We start from the raw sequence: 16,311 nt of genomic DNA, 5'->3' as shown, positions 1-16,311 counted from the left end.
GCTGGAAGCAATCACCCCACAGTTCCTGTGGGCATCCTCTGCCACAAAACAGCCAACACTTTAACAGAGGTTTTCTCTTGGCATTACAGATTGTTCTTGGAGAAGGATCTAGTGGTTCACTTGGGAGGTCAGCTGAAACTGGAGGAGAAGCATACACTCCAGTGCGTTATTTGATTGAAATATTTACAGCTGATAGCAGACCCATGAGGCTCAAATCATTTTATAAATTTAACAGGCTGAGATTGCAAAAGATAAACTGTGTTTATTCCCAGGAAAAAAAAAAGAGAGAGAGAGAGAAATTGACCGTACAAGTGTGGGAACAATAGGCAGAGGCTGCTGCAAATGGGTAGAGCAATTTGGAGGAGCCGAATTTTTTATTCCCAGCTCCGACACTGTCTGACCTTGGGCAAGTCGCTTAAATCTTCTGTTCCTCAGCTTCCTCATCTCTAAAGTTATCTTGCAGTGGGTTTTATAAGGGTTGATTAATGCCTGCAAGCTTCTCTGAGATAGTGTGACTGAAAGGTGCACTGCAACTGTAATGTATCGTTACAAGCAGCACTGTTTGGCGTTTGGAAATGTTGCCATGATAACCACCATTTTTGATGAATTCTGTGGTGTGGGCACTGCTCTTTTCTTTCGTTTTTTCTCCCCCTAGACTTGCTCTTTTTATTAGCTACTTTTAACTGTATGGAAATGGTTAAATGTCTCTGAATTTAGAGATTTCGTATCGTGTACTGCATTTCCATAGAGCTCTACTGCTGTGTTAGAGGACTGGAAGGACCAGCACTGCAGACAGCTCATTTCTCTTTGCATTTGGAAGGTCATTTCTGTAACCATACCAAGCAGGGCTGTGGGGTGTGTATCCCTCAACAGACTCTTTGGCATCAGTGGAAGTCAGTAATTAGCAACTGCTGCAAATAAGGCCTCTTACCACTTTATTTATTTAAAGGAGGCTGGAGTGCTTCCTCAGTACCCATCAACTCCCTTACAGTATTTTATCCTCTGGATACATTGCAAAGTCTCTAGAATGGCTTTTTGCAACAAAAGGTCTGTGTACAGTGGCTACAGGCATAGCAGAGGAGCAGCTGCATCTAAACAGAGGGAGAAGGAGGGATAGAAAATCCATCACTTGATGCAGTTTGTCCACTAGTGTTACTTGTTGCTCTTCCTGCAAGGGCTGCCAGGGGATCCGTACAGATCCCGAGTTGTCAAGGTGTGAACTTGACTCCCAAGAAAAGGAGCTGCACAGTTAAGGTGGAATTGGCAAAGTGTTGTTAATGGGAAGATAGGATTCAGTTTTGCCATAAGGCTGCTTTTAGGCAGTAACTTCTGTTTCACCAATACCACAGAATCACAGAATGTCAGGGACTGGAAGTGACCTCAAAAGCTCATCCAGTCCAACCTCCCTGTCAGAGCAAAATCTTCTATACCAGATCACACAGGAACATGTCCAAGGAGGTTTTGAACACCTCCAAAGAGGGAGACTCCACAAGCCCTCTGAACAGCCTGTTCCATAGAATGGAACCGTAGAATGGAATGGAGTCATAGAGTGGTCTGGGTTGGAGGGGACCTCCAAAAGTCATCTACTCCAAACCTCTCTGCAGTAAGCAGGGGCATCCTCAGCTAAATCAAGTTGCCCACATGCTTGTCTTGTTTCAGTCTCCATTACAGAGCTTAATTGGTACCATGTGAAATACCATTAGACCAAACAGGAGCAGTTCTAAAGCAAGAAAGAAAAGTGATCACAGACCCTTTGCCTTTTTAAACTGTTTTTAGTGCTGCAGTAAGCAGCTTTGGATTCATTTTAATGGCAGACATGTAGAGCATTTGCTAGATTGAGTTAAGCAGTGCAAGGTCACACTCTGGTGCCATGGCTAATCACTAGCATCACTTAATTGCTGGACAGTGCTGTATTTACCTTCAGTCTAACATCTGACAAAAAATAGAAGCATAGGTTGAAAAATGGATCTGCGCCTTTGGCACATTACCTTCAGTTTCCTAGAGGAGACAGAGCTGAACTGCTGGGCAGAGCCGCTCTAGTCATCGTTACTGCATCATTTTTCCTTGCTCTCTCCCTCCCAAGCTGCTTGACTAAAGCCTTCATAATCACTACAGACCTGATGATTTGGTTTCAGCACGCTGAATCCTGCACTTCTTGCTTTCCTGAGCAGAGGTCTTGGAGTTTGGTTTTCTCCCTTTCCGCATCAGTTGCCTACAGCTGTGTGTGTAAATCCACTGCACATAAATCCAGGCTGACGGTAAACTTCTCAGTGAGTTTCCCAAAGGCCATTTCTCACAAGCTAAGAACTTGAAAAGGTCAGAAGTATTCAGTTTACATTGCTGGAGGAAGCATTCACATCTTTCTCCAGGGGACAGAGGGACAGGATGACACCATGCTATTAACATGTTGTGATCTTAAAGCTCTTGCCTGTATGATAGCTGTAACTTACTTGCCAACTTATATATACCTCAGCTGTCAGACAGGCCCTGGGAGCACAGATCTGCCTGGGGAGTTCATTGACTTACCTACACACATGCAAGAATTCCCTTTTAAATAAGTCTGGAAGTTGTGTAGCCTTAGACAAACTAAAATTTATCTTTCCTCCCACACCCACGATTTTACTAATTCCTCACACAGTTTGACTGTTAGAAATCCACTAGAGTTTGACTTAAAATGTGAGTGAAATAATCTCCTGGGGAATGAGGTTTAACCCCTCTGCACTCAGCTGTGTGCAGGCACCAGGTGCAGTTGCTCTGGGAGTAGGGGATGGATGAATGCCAGAGCGAAAAGACCAACGAGTTCTTTGGGATCATCTAGGACAGGCCAACAGGTGGGATCTGAAGGAGGAGGAACAGGGATTCATTCAATGAGGTGTTTAATAATTGCTGGAAAATGATGGGATGAACAATGCAAAACTGTAAAAGACCCACAAGCACCTCCTAAAGTTTCTCATCCTGCCCTGGGCTGTTGCCATTTTAGCCGTTGTGTTATATAGCCCCCGTCAGAGAGGGGCCACGGTCCAGTTGCTGCAATGCAGGACTGAGATGCTTGAGTTGTTCTGTTCCTGGCTGCAGTACTGGTTGCTGCCTGAAACATGGAGGGAGTCAGTCCCACTCTCTCATTCTCTCTCCTACTGCCTGCCTGTTTTGTCTAAAGAATAAGCTTGGAGGGCAGGGACTGTCTCTTCCCATCCGCTTGCATACTGCACAGCACAGCGGGGTTGTGATTTCGGTGGGGCTGTGGGGTGCTGCTGTGAAACTGTTACTGCTGCTAAATAATAACAGATGAGATGGTGGTTAAATGCTGTTGGCTGTCAGTAAGAGATAACATTTAGCACTAATGTAGCAATATGTGTGTTCAAAGCGTAGGGCAGACACGGGCTAATTAATGCTGCTAACATCAGATAGAGATGTTAAATGTACCATTGGCATGGTGCAGCATTACTCACGCTCTATTCTTGTCTTTCAGACTTCAAACCCTATTGATGTAGCAGGTAGACCAGGCACAGTCCACCATACGCTGCTACAGAAGACTCCAGGGGTAGGCAACAATCTCTAACCTTCCTTTCAGCTTATGTGGATTAACAGTAACCACTGAGACTGCTCATAAAAAAAGAGAGCAGCCAGTGAGCAAATTGGCCTTTTAGACTGAACATGCAGTCAGGACAGAAGTTTCTTTTTCTGATGAGACCAGGGCAGCCTCCACCAGTTGTGAACACAAAGGGAGGTATTGACTTCTCTAAACAAAGTCAGGGGAAATGGGGCAGGAAACTCCTTCAAGGTCTTTCCTCTAAGCATTGCTTGGAGAGTAGTTTTATGTGCTCCATTTCATAACAATTACAGGTTCAGAAAAGCACTGAACTGTTCAGTTGCTGGCATGAAGCTGCTTTGTTTATCATAAAATTCTGCTGAGTTTGGTGCAAGGAATGAAAGAGAAGTTTGAAGCCTTCTCTAAGCCATGTAGGTTTCCTGTGCCATATGGGAATATTGCTTTCTGTGTGCTTTTACTTGTTCAGAGGAAGGAAATTCCCCACCTTTCTGTATATTGGCTGCTTTGAGAAAGACTGATTGGTTTATTTTTGCTTTTTCCATAGGTGTCAGACCCTTACAGGCCTCCAGTAAGAGTAAGTAAGGTTTGTGGGGGATCTTATATACATATATGTATATATATACACATGCACGCTTCACCTACTATGCATGTGGCTCTGCAACTCATTGTGTCCAGTAAAAAACTGCATGCTCATCCTTTATTTATAACACAATGTCATGGTTAGCTCTTAGCTGCTTCTGATTAATAACCTTTGGGTTGAATCTTAACCTTATTTGGCATCCATTTGTGTGCATTGATACTTCAGAGTATGAAATAAGGGTCACAGGCTTAAATGACTGTGAGTGTGGACAGACATTCATCAGTGATCAGGTTCAGGGTGGCTTAGGTCAGTGTGTTTTATTTGTGATGCTCCACAAAACCACCCTAGAGTGAATACCACAGCTCAGCTGAAAAACAGTAACTCATTCAGCTGTGGCACTGCTCATCCCTGGTGATTGTTTGTCCATACCCTTTCTCCCCAGATGGAAGTAGCCATAATAACCGCGCATGACTTAGCCTGCAGTGCAGCAGGGATGAATGAACAGGGCTCTTTTCAGGAACACAACTGTTAGCTATTAGTTGCTTTCCCTTAAGCATGGCATATTGTTCTTTGGTTTATGAAGGGGGCAGTGCAAGTAGGAAAGAACAAGGCAAGGATCTCAGGTCTCCATGAGATGAGGACGATAGCCCATGTCCCCCATTCTTCCTTTTTGTTTCCTTCTTAATTTAAACATCATCTGCTGCAGTACGAAAAAAAAGTGTTGCTCACCTATTGTGCCATTTTGGTATTCAGCCTTTCTCATTGCTTAGCTGCTTGTCTGACAGTAAGGGAAATGAAACGTGCTATCTGATGTAGGTTGCTAACGTGTAAATGAATCTAAATTCTTGTGCTTGCCATTGCAGAAACCAGGGAAGTGGTGTGCAGTTCATGTGCAGATCGCCTGGCAGATCTACCATCACCAGCAGAAGATCAAGGTAATTCAGCCTCTGGGACAAGGCCAAGCCTTTTGGCTTAGAGATTGTGTTTTAGTGAGTAATGAGCAGGAAGCAGTTTCTGTTGGTGATTCTCAGACTTGCTTGTATTGATTAACTAACACTTCCAATCCTTTCCCATTTATTGTAGCAGCTATAAAGTTTATCTGAAGGCAGAGCTGGCATGAGGGGTAGCAGAATGACCAGAATACATGAAGTGTGCAGCCAGAAAGAGCAGAAGGGGAAGGGGGAGGCAATTTTGCCCTCTCTCCATCTTTTTTACAAAGTATACATGTTTGGTGTTGTTTCCCTTCTGTACTGGCACCTGCTGTGGAGTATATGGAATATTACCTCATTGTTAATGAGACTGATACTGTGAAGAAGATTACAAAACATAGAGCAGGTGATTAGATTGACTGGCACTGTGCAGAGGTTGTTGGGCTTTATGCACTGCCATGATGATGGGCAGAGGGAGGAGGGGTTAAAACTTGAGAGGGAACAAGCCATAGGTACACTGGGGTGCTCTACGGGCTCCAAACTCTCTGTGGCAGGCAGAACATCAGTTAACAAGACTTCTAGGGTGTTCTTTTTTCATAGCTCCTGCTGTCTTTTTGTCCCGTTAATGAAGACCATTAAGTGCTTAAGTAGGTGCACTGCAATTAGTGCCTGTAAAAGTGCTGTGTGTCCTTCTATTTTAATAAACAAATAGATGGTATTCAAGTTACTGAGAGGCTTGGATGACTTAGCTGTAGTTCTGCCCATGCTGGCTTCTGTAGGGGAAGGGTAAAAATAGCCTCTGGAGAAGCCTTATGGTTTCCCTGATTCTTCACCCCTTGTCTGCATACTGAGCTTCACTGGCTGCAGGAAGGGCATAGTCTGGGAACATCTCTCTCTTTGCAAAGTGGAGAAGCAAAACAGACAGGTCCATCACCCAGCTCTCAAGACTTCTGTCGGCAGCTTTCCGCCTGCAGAATAGTTTGTGTCAGGCTGAGAGCACTGACTGATCCTGGGGTGCAGGGCACTCAGTGTATCATGTTGCATGCTCCACTGTGTGTGCTGAGGGGCTGAGAGCTCACTTCAGACCTTATTCATCTGGATGAGGCAGGCAGCTGAGGGGCTGTGGAGCGAAATGGCCTTACAGATTCTGTCAGAGCATGACTGCAGTACGTGACCAGAGACGCTGCTGTCACTCTCCCTAACTCTCCCTGGCAGGGCTAAGCAGGAGTGAGCCTGAGCTCCTTGTCTTTTTCTCCCATAAAAAAGGAAGTGTATAATGAGATTGGTTTTATATCATTTGACAGCAAATGCAGCTGGATCCCCACAAGCTGGAGATAGGTGGTAAACTTGACCTGTTCAGCAGACCTCCTGCCCCTGGAGTGTTTCCAGGCTTCCATTATCCACAGGATCTTGCCAGGCCTCTGTTTTCTACCACAGGTAAGGGAAGGTCATCATTTGTTGAAAAAGCAAAACAAAACAAAGCAAAGCAGTCAATATATGCTACATCTAACAGCTACCCATGCCTCAAAACTTGAAGCAGGCAAGATGGTTCACAGGGGTATGGAGGCACTGGTGACTGTTGGGACTGGGGCTCAGAGCTGCTGGGCTGGGCAAGGTCCAGGGCAGGATCCTCTGCACATCACCAGGCTGTGCTGCAGTTGGCTCTGACATTCATGCCTGTGCAGCTGGTTCTTACGTATCTGATTAATAGGCTAGAGAGTGGTTTCAAAAAGTGATTTTGACAAAACACTTGCAAATGTTTCCCTTGCAGGGGATTAGCAGTGGCTCCGGTCTCTTTCTTGCTTTTATATTTGCCATGTTGTTTTTCTCAGCTCCTCCACTCACCAAGATTCTGTTTGTTTTCTAAAAACAAGGGGGTTTTGTAAAAGGAATATTTGAATAACAGCATTGAAAATATCACAGAAGGTCTATTTGTGAAGCGTTTAGCTTTTCAATATAAAATCCCCTGTGTGATATGAAGCCTTAGCAATCTCTAAGCCTTAAAATGGCTTATTGAATTTTAAATAATTAAATAAATTAAATACAGTTTACATTGATCAGTTGCTTTCCAATCTGTTGGAGAAGTAATTACAATTAATGCAATTAACCAAAGTGCAGTGAGCTTCACTGCAGTGTTCTTGATGGCTCTGACCATGGGAGACTGCAACATTCTGGTTTTGGAGGTCACCGGTGCAATTATTGTTGATTTCCATCTACCAAATGTTGGTTTTGATCTCTTCCCAGGGCTTAATTTTCCCTCTAGATTTTTTCAGATCTTCTTTCTGTGTCTTAAGATGCCAGAGTCTGCCTTCTGTGTGTTACTAATTGGCAATTAATGACATTTTCTTTCTTAACTTACGCTGATTTTATGCTGCAACATTGAGCTCTCACTCTATCTCAGTGCAGACATGAGCATATTCAGCCTCCCTTCAACCCTTTGGAAATGAACAAGGTTAGAAGTGTCAGGAATTTTGTCCCAAAACTGACAGAAAAGCAACTGATGAGAAAATCAAGCTGAAACCTCTGTGAGCACTGAGATAGCCTTCAGGAACTCCACTGGTGGTTCAGTTCGTCATTCTGCCCTTATCTGTGGATGGAAATTCTTTACCATCAAATATGTTTCCACCACATCTATTCAGTGCTGATAGCAGCTGCACGTTGTAGAATGATGCTCCCATACTTTGGCCCCTGTAAAGGTACTTTGATGATACAAGGCCAAGATATTTATTGCATCTGCTTGGATGCATAAGCACAGCTGATTTACAAACCTCTGGCTGTTTTTCTGCGGTAGCTGTTCCTCTGTCAGCGTCTGCAGTCTGTCTTATGTTGCCATTACAAAAATCCTTTTTGATGTGTGGTTCTGCTTCTGAAGGCTGCATTGGGCAGAGTTTACCCTACCAGGCAGAAAAGCACACAAGCCCAGTTGGTATGTTGGCTTTTCCTTTGCAAACACAGCTTGTTCCTCCATTCATAAAAGCAAGAGGGCAAATAATATGGAACAGATACATTAAAGCAGACAAATTAATAGAAAACTTTCCCTGCAGATAAACAACCTTAGAGCAAGTTGTCCATGAGTGTATTAATCACAAGAGCCATCAGACAGTAAATCTGGGTAAAGAGTGCTATCAAGGTGAACAAACACTGCAGCAGTAATACAGAGCTGAATAAATCTCTTCCCCTGCAATATCCCAGGCATTCTTTTCACCTTATCGAACAAGCGCGCGGCTGATGTGAATCATTGGTTCTGCTGCATTGCCTGGTTACTGGGGGAGACATAAGTTATCTTAGGGCCACCTGTCTTCAGGACGGATGTTCAGCTGCCTGGCAGACACTATATTTAATAACTCCCTGACAGGCTGCAGTGCCACTCCTGGCTTTCTCTGGAGGATTTTTTATTATCAGCCCGTGTAGTCGAGTTTGTAAGCCGTCTCCTTTGAAGCAATCGCCCATCCATTATACACCTTCTGAAATCTTAAAGGATTAGGAAGATGACAGTCTCCATCCGTCTTGAAGCATTGGAGCAGTCAGAATGTTTATAGATAACTCCAGGTCTCATTGCTGTGGTCTCTCTTAAGTTTCCTCAACTCATTTTCTGGCTGCTTAGGTTTGTGGTGCCCAAGCTGGTGAGGGACAATGCAGCGCTGTCTCCCCCTCCAGTTGTGTAGTCTTCTCGTGCTCTGGACACCTGAGTGCATTTTCCAACGACCATCTGTTGGTGGGCTCTGTCACCAAGGAGGACCAGGTCAGGGACTGACCAGTACCTCTGTAAAACACTGTTTCAGCTGTGTTTGAGATGCAGTTTTTCCTGCATTTCCTGCATTTCTTCCCTCTGTTTCCCTCCACTTTTGCTGTGACCTTCTGTAGCATTATCAGCACTGAGGACATGAGGTGGAAATGTGCATCTGATGTGGTTGGACATAAGGGGCAGGAACTTAGCAGAGCAGGTCTGCTGCTGCTGAGATTTGTAAGGGCCGCAGACAAGGCAGAAGTATTTGTCACAAAGGTGACAGGAGAGACCAAGTTCCAGGTGGGAGGAGAAGGATCATCATCATCTTCTGCTCTATAATAGAAAGTTATCACTTGAGAAAGCAGCGACTGGGCAAAGAGCCTATGTTCATGCCTGCTGTGGCTGCTCATGTTTGCTAGAGCTGAGCTGTTACTCTTCCCAGTATTAAGAGAAGTTAACAAAATTCAGGAGAAAGAGCACTGAAAGGCTTTCTTTAGGTGTTGATCTGTTTTGCACATGATTTAACATGTCCTTGGGGAAGTGCTGCTTCTGTCATCCTGTGGAATTACTACTTTCTAACAAAACGAGTCAGTTAATGCACAGGTATGGCAGGTCTTGCTTTCTGCAAAGGAGGCACAAGTTCTATTTGCATCCAGACAGCATCTGAAAGCTACAATCGTCGTTAATTCTGCTGTCTGCAGTAGGGGAAGCACTAGCAGGAGGAGGCACAGGAAGGATAGTCATGGTGTAAACACCTGGAGAGGGCTGGTCTTGTCAGTGTAGTACTGAAGCCACAAAAACATCTTCTCACACACATCTGAATATTCAAAGGCTGATTTCGAGTGCATCCTGAAAATGGTCTGTACTAATCTTAGGAAGTCAAAAGCCAGGCCCATGAGATTGCCCAAACACTACCATTTGCAGGACAGGTGGGAGTTCATGTTCCCCTGACTGCCATGGATCCCAGTGGCAGGTGACACAACTGCTTTTCACACTGCGATTGCTCCTTCTGGTTCACCTGCATCTGCCTGCAAAGGAAGCAACTCTCTTCTTTCCTGCTGTGAAGAGAGAGCAGAAATGTTGTGCTTGGGCCTGGTCCACCCTGGAATACAGGGCAGACCAGCTTGTTTCAGCCCGTTCTTGCTCCTTGCCTAACCCCAATGTGCTCAGCAGTGCTCCGTTCCCACGAGGCACTGTAGCACTGAGCAATGTCTAGGAAAGAGTGAAAAATACTGTGGGGGGAGCCTAGGGATGCAGAGACAGATGTGAGAGCGTCGGTGGAGCTCTCCTGGGAGAGGCATGATTGATGTTCCCTGCGTGCCTGTCATGAACCAGTGTTTCGTATAGACTCCAATCAGTCACTTCCCAGCACCTTCTGTCTGGGCCATAACCTGGGCTGACCCTTTTCCCTGTAAACACAGTGTAACGGCTGAAGTGCCAGACAAAGAGATTCACTTCCTCATCACTACAGGTGAGCAGCAATGCTCACAGCAAGGTCTTCTCCTGTCTCCTAGTGCCCACAGGCTCCTTTAAAGGGCACTGGGAGAAATCGTGCCAGCAGCTCGCTCAGCTGGCATTTGGGGTCTTCCCCTGCCTTTGCTGTGTTTTCATCTGGCCTGGGCCTTTGCCTCTGGTTCTTGAGTGCAGTGGGCAGGACCTCTGCGTACGCAAGCAGTCACTTGCCGCTGAGCTAAAAGGGGGCCTTGTTCTCACAGGTGCGACACATCCAGCCACCACCCCTTTTGGTCCTTCACCTCACCACAGCAGTTTCCTGCCTACTAACCACTTGGCAGGTAAGTGTAAGTAAACCCTGCCTTCACCTTTATACCTCTGACCCATTCCTGGCTCCCTAGTGTGGTCCTGCCTTGAGGCACTGTAGCACTAGGGGAGGGAGAGGCTTGAACTGTCTCAAGAGCCAGAAACTAGCCAGCTCCTCACCATGCCAGCTTCCCAGCACATCCCCTCTGCTGTCCTCCAAAGGAGAGGGGCAGGATTAGCAGACCCTCCCCTCCATGAGAAGAGGGCATTGCAGAGCAGGCAAGTCTGTCCTTGCTGGGACACACTGCACAGGAGCAGAGTTCTTCTGTGCTCCAAATGTGCCCAAGGAAATGGGGGAAATTTTTGCAAAGGTACCTCAAGCAAATGGGCTCCTCCCATAGCATTTCCCACCTATGGAATTTCTTGGCTAGGTTCTTTAATGTAAAGTTCAGCAAACAGTTCCTGGCAAATAGCTGTTCTGCACATTTTGCCAGCCTTTCAGTTTCCTAATTGGCAGTAAGTAGAGCCTGATTTTCTCAAATTTTCTCATTTTAGAAGCTCACAAGCAGCTCATTGCCAATTAAAGTTCAAGCTCTGTTGATTAATGTTTTAGTAACACTCATCCAATCAGTAAATGTGGCATGCTACATGACCTAATAGATTTTTTTTCCCGTTGCAAATACCCAGATTTACATCAATTCCTGAACACTCTGTCAAAAGTAGCTGTATGTCTGCAGAGTCACTTGGCTGGTTAATATCCAAGGGGGAGGGCAAGAACAGCTATTGAAAAATAAGCAAATAAGGACATAGCTGTCTGCTCAAACATCCAAGCTGGTTGTGCTGTCTGCCTTGATCTTTTACATATGAGGATATCTGTGAGGAAATGGAGAGCAGCATCCCTGTAACATGAAGTGCAGCACCCCTCCTGTACCATGGGGTGCAGCACCCCTGTAATATGGAGAGCAGCACCCCTGTAACATGGAGAGCAGCACCCCTCCTGTAACATGGAGAGCAGCACCCCTGTAACATGGAGTGCAGCACCCCTCCTGTAACATGGAGTGCAGCACCCCTGTAACATGGAGAGCAGCACCCCTCCTGTACCATGGGGTGCAGCACCCCTGTAATATGGAGAGCAGCACCCCTGTAACATGGAGAGCAGCACCCCTCCTGTAACATGGAGAGCAGCACCCCTGTAACATGGAGTGCAGCACCCCTCCTGTAACATGGAGTGCAGCACCCCTGTAACATGGAGAGCAGCACCCCTCCTGTAACATGGAGAGCAGCACCCCTGTAACATGGAGTGCAGCACCCCTCCTGTAACATGGAGAGCAGCACCCCTGTAACATGGAGAGCAGCACCCCTGTAACATGAAGTACAGCACCCCTCCTGTAACATGGAGTGCAGTACCCCTGTAACGTGGAGAGCAGCACCCCTGTAACATGAAGTGCAACACTCCTGTAACATGTCAAGTAGATTTGAAAGGGACAATCAAAAAGCCTGTGGGCAGGAGGAGTTGTTTAGAGGGGACTAGTAGGAAAGAAAAGAAGTTGATGGGTACAGTCTAACCTGCAGCCTTCTGCAGAGCACAGAAACCTCAGTCAGGATGTGTCTGCTCAGAGAGAAGCCTTCTGATCATGGCTGCCTTTCATGAAAAAAAGTGAATAATCATATAGGGCTGGCTATCAACCGAGTGCCAGTGGCCAGGTAGTTGGATACTTGACTGTTAAAGGGAAATCTTTTGCCTCTGAGCATGCAAGTCTCCCATCCCCTTTTTATCAAAGCCCCTTAGACTACACAGTCATTGCCACCACCACCAGGATGAAGGAAGCTATTATGGGAGAGGAGTTTGGCACGTGTTTAGTTGGTGTGAGGATGGATGCCTGTAGCAATCAGGACTGTCTCTGTGCACAACGAGGGTAGGAGGCTGTATGCAGAAACATGACTGAAACAATGCATCCCCTCAGTATGCTGACCGAGGAGCTTGCTGCTGCTCTTCTCTCGAGGCAATTGCGACACTTCTGCTACTAGCACTGATAAGGAGGGAGAGTTACAGCACAGCAGCAGCCACCCTAATTTCAGCTATTAGACCTTCATTTCTAGCTCCCTTCTGACTGGCATACAAAAGTTTATCACAGCACCTGTTTGCAGAGTGAGCACTGAATCCCTTCTCCATTTTAACGTGATGGGAATTTTCTGTGCAAAGAACCTTGCAATGAGAAGGATCAGCTTAAAGTCTGGCCTAATCCTCCTTGGATTCAGACCGTTAAGAAGGGGAGGGGTGTGTTTCATTCTCCAACATTCTTGGCTAAATGCCTGCTAAATCCCTGTTTGCCTTTCCAGATCCATTTAGCAGGTCAAGCACCTTCAGCGGCCTTGGGAACTTAGGCAGCAATGCCTTTGGAGGATTAGGCAGTCATGCTCTGAGTAAGTACTGGCTGGGTTACTGCAGACAAACATCCCTTCCAGAAAAGCCACATGCTAATATTTACAGCAGCTGGTGGTAGTTTTTAAAGAAGTTTAATTCCTAACCTCCATTCTCCTATCTGAAAACACTGCACCTAAGATTTCCAGGTCTCTGCGGTGGGAGCTTTTCTGCATGTCGCAGGCAATCACTAGCTGGGCTCTGGGTCTCCTCACTGCTGAAGGTTGGTACCTTGTGTGCTCCTAGAGGTGCAAGAGCTACAAGACCCCACTGAGCTCTGGGACCCTGTGGGCATCTAAAGTAGTAGCCTTCAACAGCGAGGATGCGTAGTGGAACAGCTACTGATGCTTCTCCTAATTCAGCATGTAGACTTCCTCTGTAACCTTTGTATGAAGATTCAAATACCTGTATAAAACGATTTTATGTCAAAAACATGTTACCTCTAGGCCAGACATGCTTGAGAGCCACACATAAGAGAGCATGCTTTTGCATCTCATGGTGCAACAGGAATCAGCTGAAGATTGATGGAGGAAAATCAAGTGACTGTTCTGGAAAGCCTACAGCCAAGCTCTGTTTTTATACACACACACACACATACCACCACTTAAAATAAAAAGTTCCTGAACCCTCAGCTGCAGGCAGCTGATTGCTTGCAGCTACCCACAAATAAAAGTTTCTGCCAGTGAGAGGAGCTGAGGAAAAATATTGGTTTTGTGCTGGAACCCTTGCTGGGGTTGGGGGAGACAAGGAGCTGGGCATTTCCAGTCATGTCTGGGTTATTCAGATGCATAGTTAAAGCTTCTCCACCAGCAGCCTTAAAAAGAGCTGGTGGATCTTATACCCAGTGTTGGAGGTATCTGTGTCCCCCTGTGAGTAGCTCCCTTTGACCATTAGCTCCAGACGAACACGTCTGGAAAGAGCAGTTCTGGTAGTGATGAGCATTGTGAAAAATGCACCTGGGATTCTTTGGGTCGAATGATTTTTAACTCTTCCTCCACCTGCCCTTATTTTAGCTCACAACAACATTTTTACTCACAAAGATGGCCCCAACCTGCAGAATTTCAATAACCCACACGAGCCATGGAACAGACTCCATCGGACGCCACCCTCCTTCCCCACGCCTCCACAGTGGCCCAAGCCCACCGACTCTGAGCGGAGCTCCTCGGTGACGAACCATGACAGAGACAGAGAGCGGGAGCGGGAGCCCGAGAAGAGGGATCTGTCTCTGAGTAAAGAAGACAGAGACAAAGAGAGGTAAGCAGGCTGTGCTTTGGAGCACCTTCTTCTGGCCTTGTTTTCCCCTCTGTGTTATTTCTAATTGTTCCGATTGTAAAATAATCTTCAGAGCAAACCATTGCTCGCCTCAGCAGCAGCTGGTAGGCCTCTCTCTCAGATAAGCACAAGCACCAGCAGCACCAAAAAAAAAGCCTTCTTTGCCTTTTAGAATTTGTCCTCTGTGGAAATATAGCAAGCCAGGCCCTGCTAGCAGGTTAATAAAAAGCACCAGGCTGAGGAAATGAGAATGTCACTGCGTTCCCAGGGCGTGCTGGGCTGTTCTCAGTGCAAGTGCTTTAAGAGGGCTGTATATTCTGCAGGGGTGTGATGAGTCCTTTGGAGACAGTCATAGTTCTCATTAATGTACAGATATGCTGATGAATTCAAATGTTAGCTGGACATTAACGAGATAAAAATGCAAATGCCTGTATCTGGAGCAGCGAGCATGAATCTATTAGCAAAAGTGGGGTTTAAGAACTGCATTGTAGACAAACCCTTAATAATGGTGACAGGACTGTATCACCCGGACTATAGATACTGCATTAGCTTCCAGTCAGGTGATTCTGAAGCTGTAAAACCCTTTATATTTCCCAGCCCGGGTGTCCCCAGCAAGCTACTTCTTTGTAGGCAAAAACAGCCTGCAAGGCTTAGATTTATCTGGTGATAGGGGTTCATAGTTTGTCTGGAGTGCTTTCAATGAGATCTTCAGACAGTGCCTGCGAGCAAGACTATATGGAAGCAATAGGCTCCAAATCAGCTTGCTCTGAGTGTTAAATTGTCTGACACCCGTGCAGGGATAGTCATTCAGATAGAAAGCTCCCTTCTTGGCTTTAGTGTAATTCATTTGCAAATCAAGGTTACTTTACTCTCAAGAGTGCTCACACAGGGGTTAACATCTCTATTACACTTCTATTACTTCAGTCCCCAGCATCCCTGTTTGGAAATGGTTTTAACAAACCACATCCTTGACCAGCAATCAGGACTACCTCGGAGGAAGAAGTCAGGGTTAGCAGATGTAATCATAAGTGATAAATACTCACAGAACTCCCCAAAACAACTCCAGCTTTCTGCACTCAGGTCATACAGCTCTCAAAAGCAAACCCAGCATAAAATTTGGGCATCCCTGAGCCTCTCAGCTGCATAATGCAGTTCTCTCAATCACACCATCATACTTTGCATTTAAAGTGTCTCTCATTCAGAGCAAAGTGGTTGTTCAAGGTGAGCATTATTTATCCCACTCTTAAAGAGGTGGGAGTGACTGTGACTAATTGGCTTGCTCAGAGGTAAAGGTGTAGTCAGAAATTATAAAACCTCCTGCCTCTCTTTCTAAACCATAGCCATTGTCATCAAACCCCTTGTTCGTCATAGCAGGCCCTCTTGAGTTGCAGGTCAATTGCTCAGTTCCATGGTTTAGTCAAGGATGTTTTTAACTGGAGCACCTGGCTTACCTGCCAAAACTGCCGACATCAACTCTCCTGCAGCTCTGTGGGAGAGGAAGCATCATACGGCTGCTTCTAGTCAACAAGGCTGCCTTGTGAAGGAGCTGCACACGCTTCTTTAGGCCTCTGGTTTGTGTGCCTAGATCCATGTTTTAGGAAAGGAACCTGAGCGTACAGCCAAGAAGATCATTGTCTGGAAGCAAGATGTCTGTAAGGACACACAATAAGCATCTTTTAAACAAAGATTAAGCTGTCTGTTTTTCAGTGAAGTCTCTAGGGGTGAATACACTGTTCTTTCAAATGCACCCCAGGTTAGCCCCCAGCTTTGTGGGCAGTCAGTATATGCATCTGTGCAGTACATAAAGGCAGGTAGTGCATAGCTATTAGTGCAGCGTCACAGCTAGAGCGGATGCTATAGAGAAGGCTCCAAAGAGACCTTATTGCAGCCTTCCAGTATCTGAAGGAGGCCTATGGGAAAGCTGTTGAGGGACTTTTTAGGGTGTCAGATAGTGATAGGATTAGGGGGAATGGAGCAAAACCAGAAGTGAGTAGATTCAGATTGGATGTTAGGAAGAAGTGCTTCACCACGAGGGTGGTGAGACAAAGGAACAGGTTGCCCAGGGAGGCGGTA

At 45.9% G+C, this 16,311-nt stretch overlaps 1 protein-coding gene across 17 annotated transcripts in view; it reads left to right on the top strand.

Moving 5' to 3' along the window:
• Positions 1 to 16,311, top strand: part of FBRSL1 (fibrosin like 1) — a 585,865-nt gene that overhangs the window by 565,714 nt on the left and 3,840 nt on the right. For 11 of the 17 annotated variants that reach the window (XM_064168199.1, XM_064168194.1, XM_064168200.1 and 8 more), the window contains 7 exons: positions 3,470 to 3,541; positions 4,095 to 4,133; positions 4,994 to 5,065; positions 6,364 to 6,496; positions 10,502 to 10,579; positions 12,885 to 12,968; positions 13,980 to 14,220. In XM_064168199.1, coding sequence (XP_064024269.1) covers positions 3,470 to 3,541; positions 4,095 to 4,133; positions 4,994 to 5,065; positions 6,364 to 6,496; positions 10,502 to 10,579; positions 12,885 to 12,968; positions 13,980 to 14,220 — 719 coding nt within the window. The remainder of the gene's footprint in view (positions 1 to 3,469; positions 3,542 to 4,094; positions 4,134 to 4,993; positions 5,066 to 6,363; positions 6,497 to 10,501; positions 10,580 to 12,884; positions 12,969 to 13,979; positions 14,221 to 16,311) is intronic. The other 6 variants (XM_064168212.1, XM_064168211.1, XM_064168205.1 and 3 more) reach the window with 3 other exon arrangements.

Source organism: Pogoniulus pusillus, chromosome 30, assembly GCF_015220805.1.
Source record: "Pogoniulus pusillus isolate bPogPus1 chromosome 30, bPogPus1.pri, whole genome shotgun sequence".
Lineage (NCBI taxonomy): Eukaryota > Metazoa > Chordata > Aves > Piciformes > Lybiidae > Pogoniulus > Pogoniulus pusillus.
Note: the sequence above shows the minus strand (reverse complement) of the source record. Positions and strands in the feature narration are given on the sequence as shown.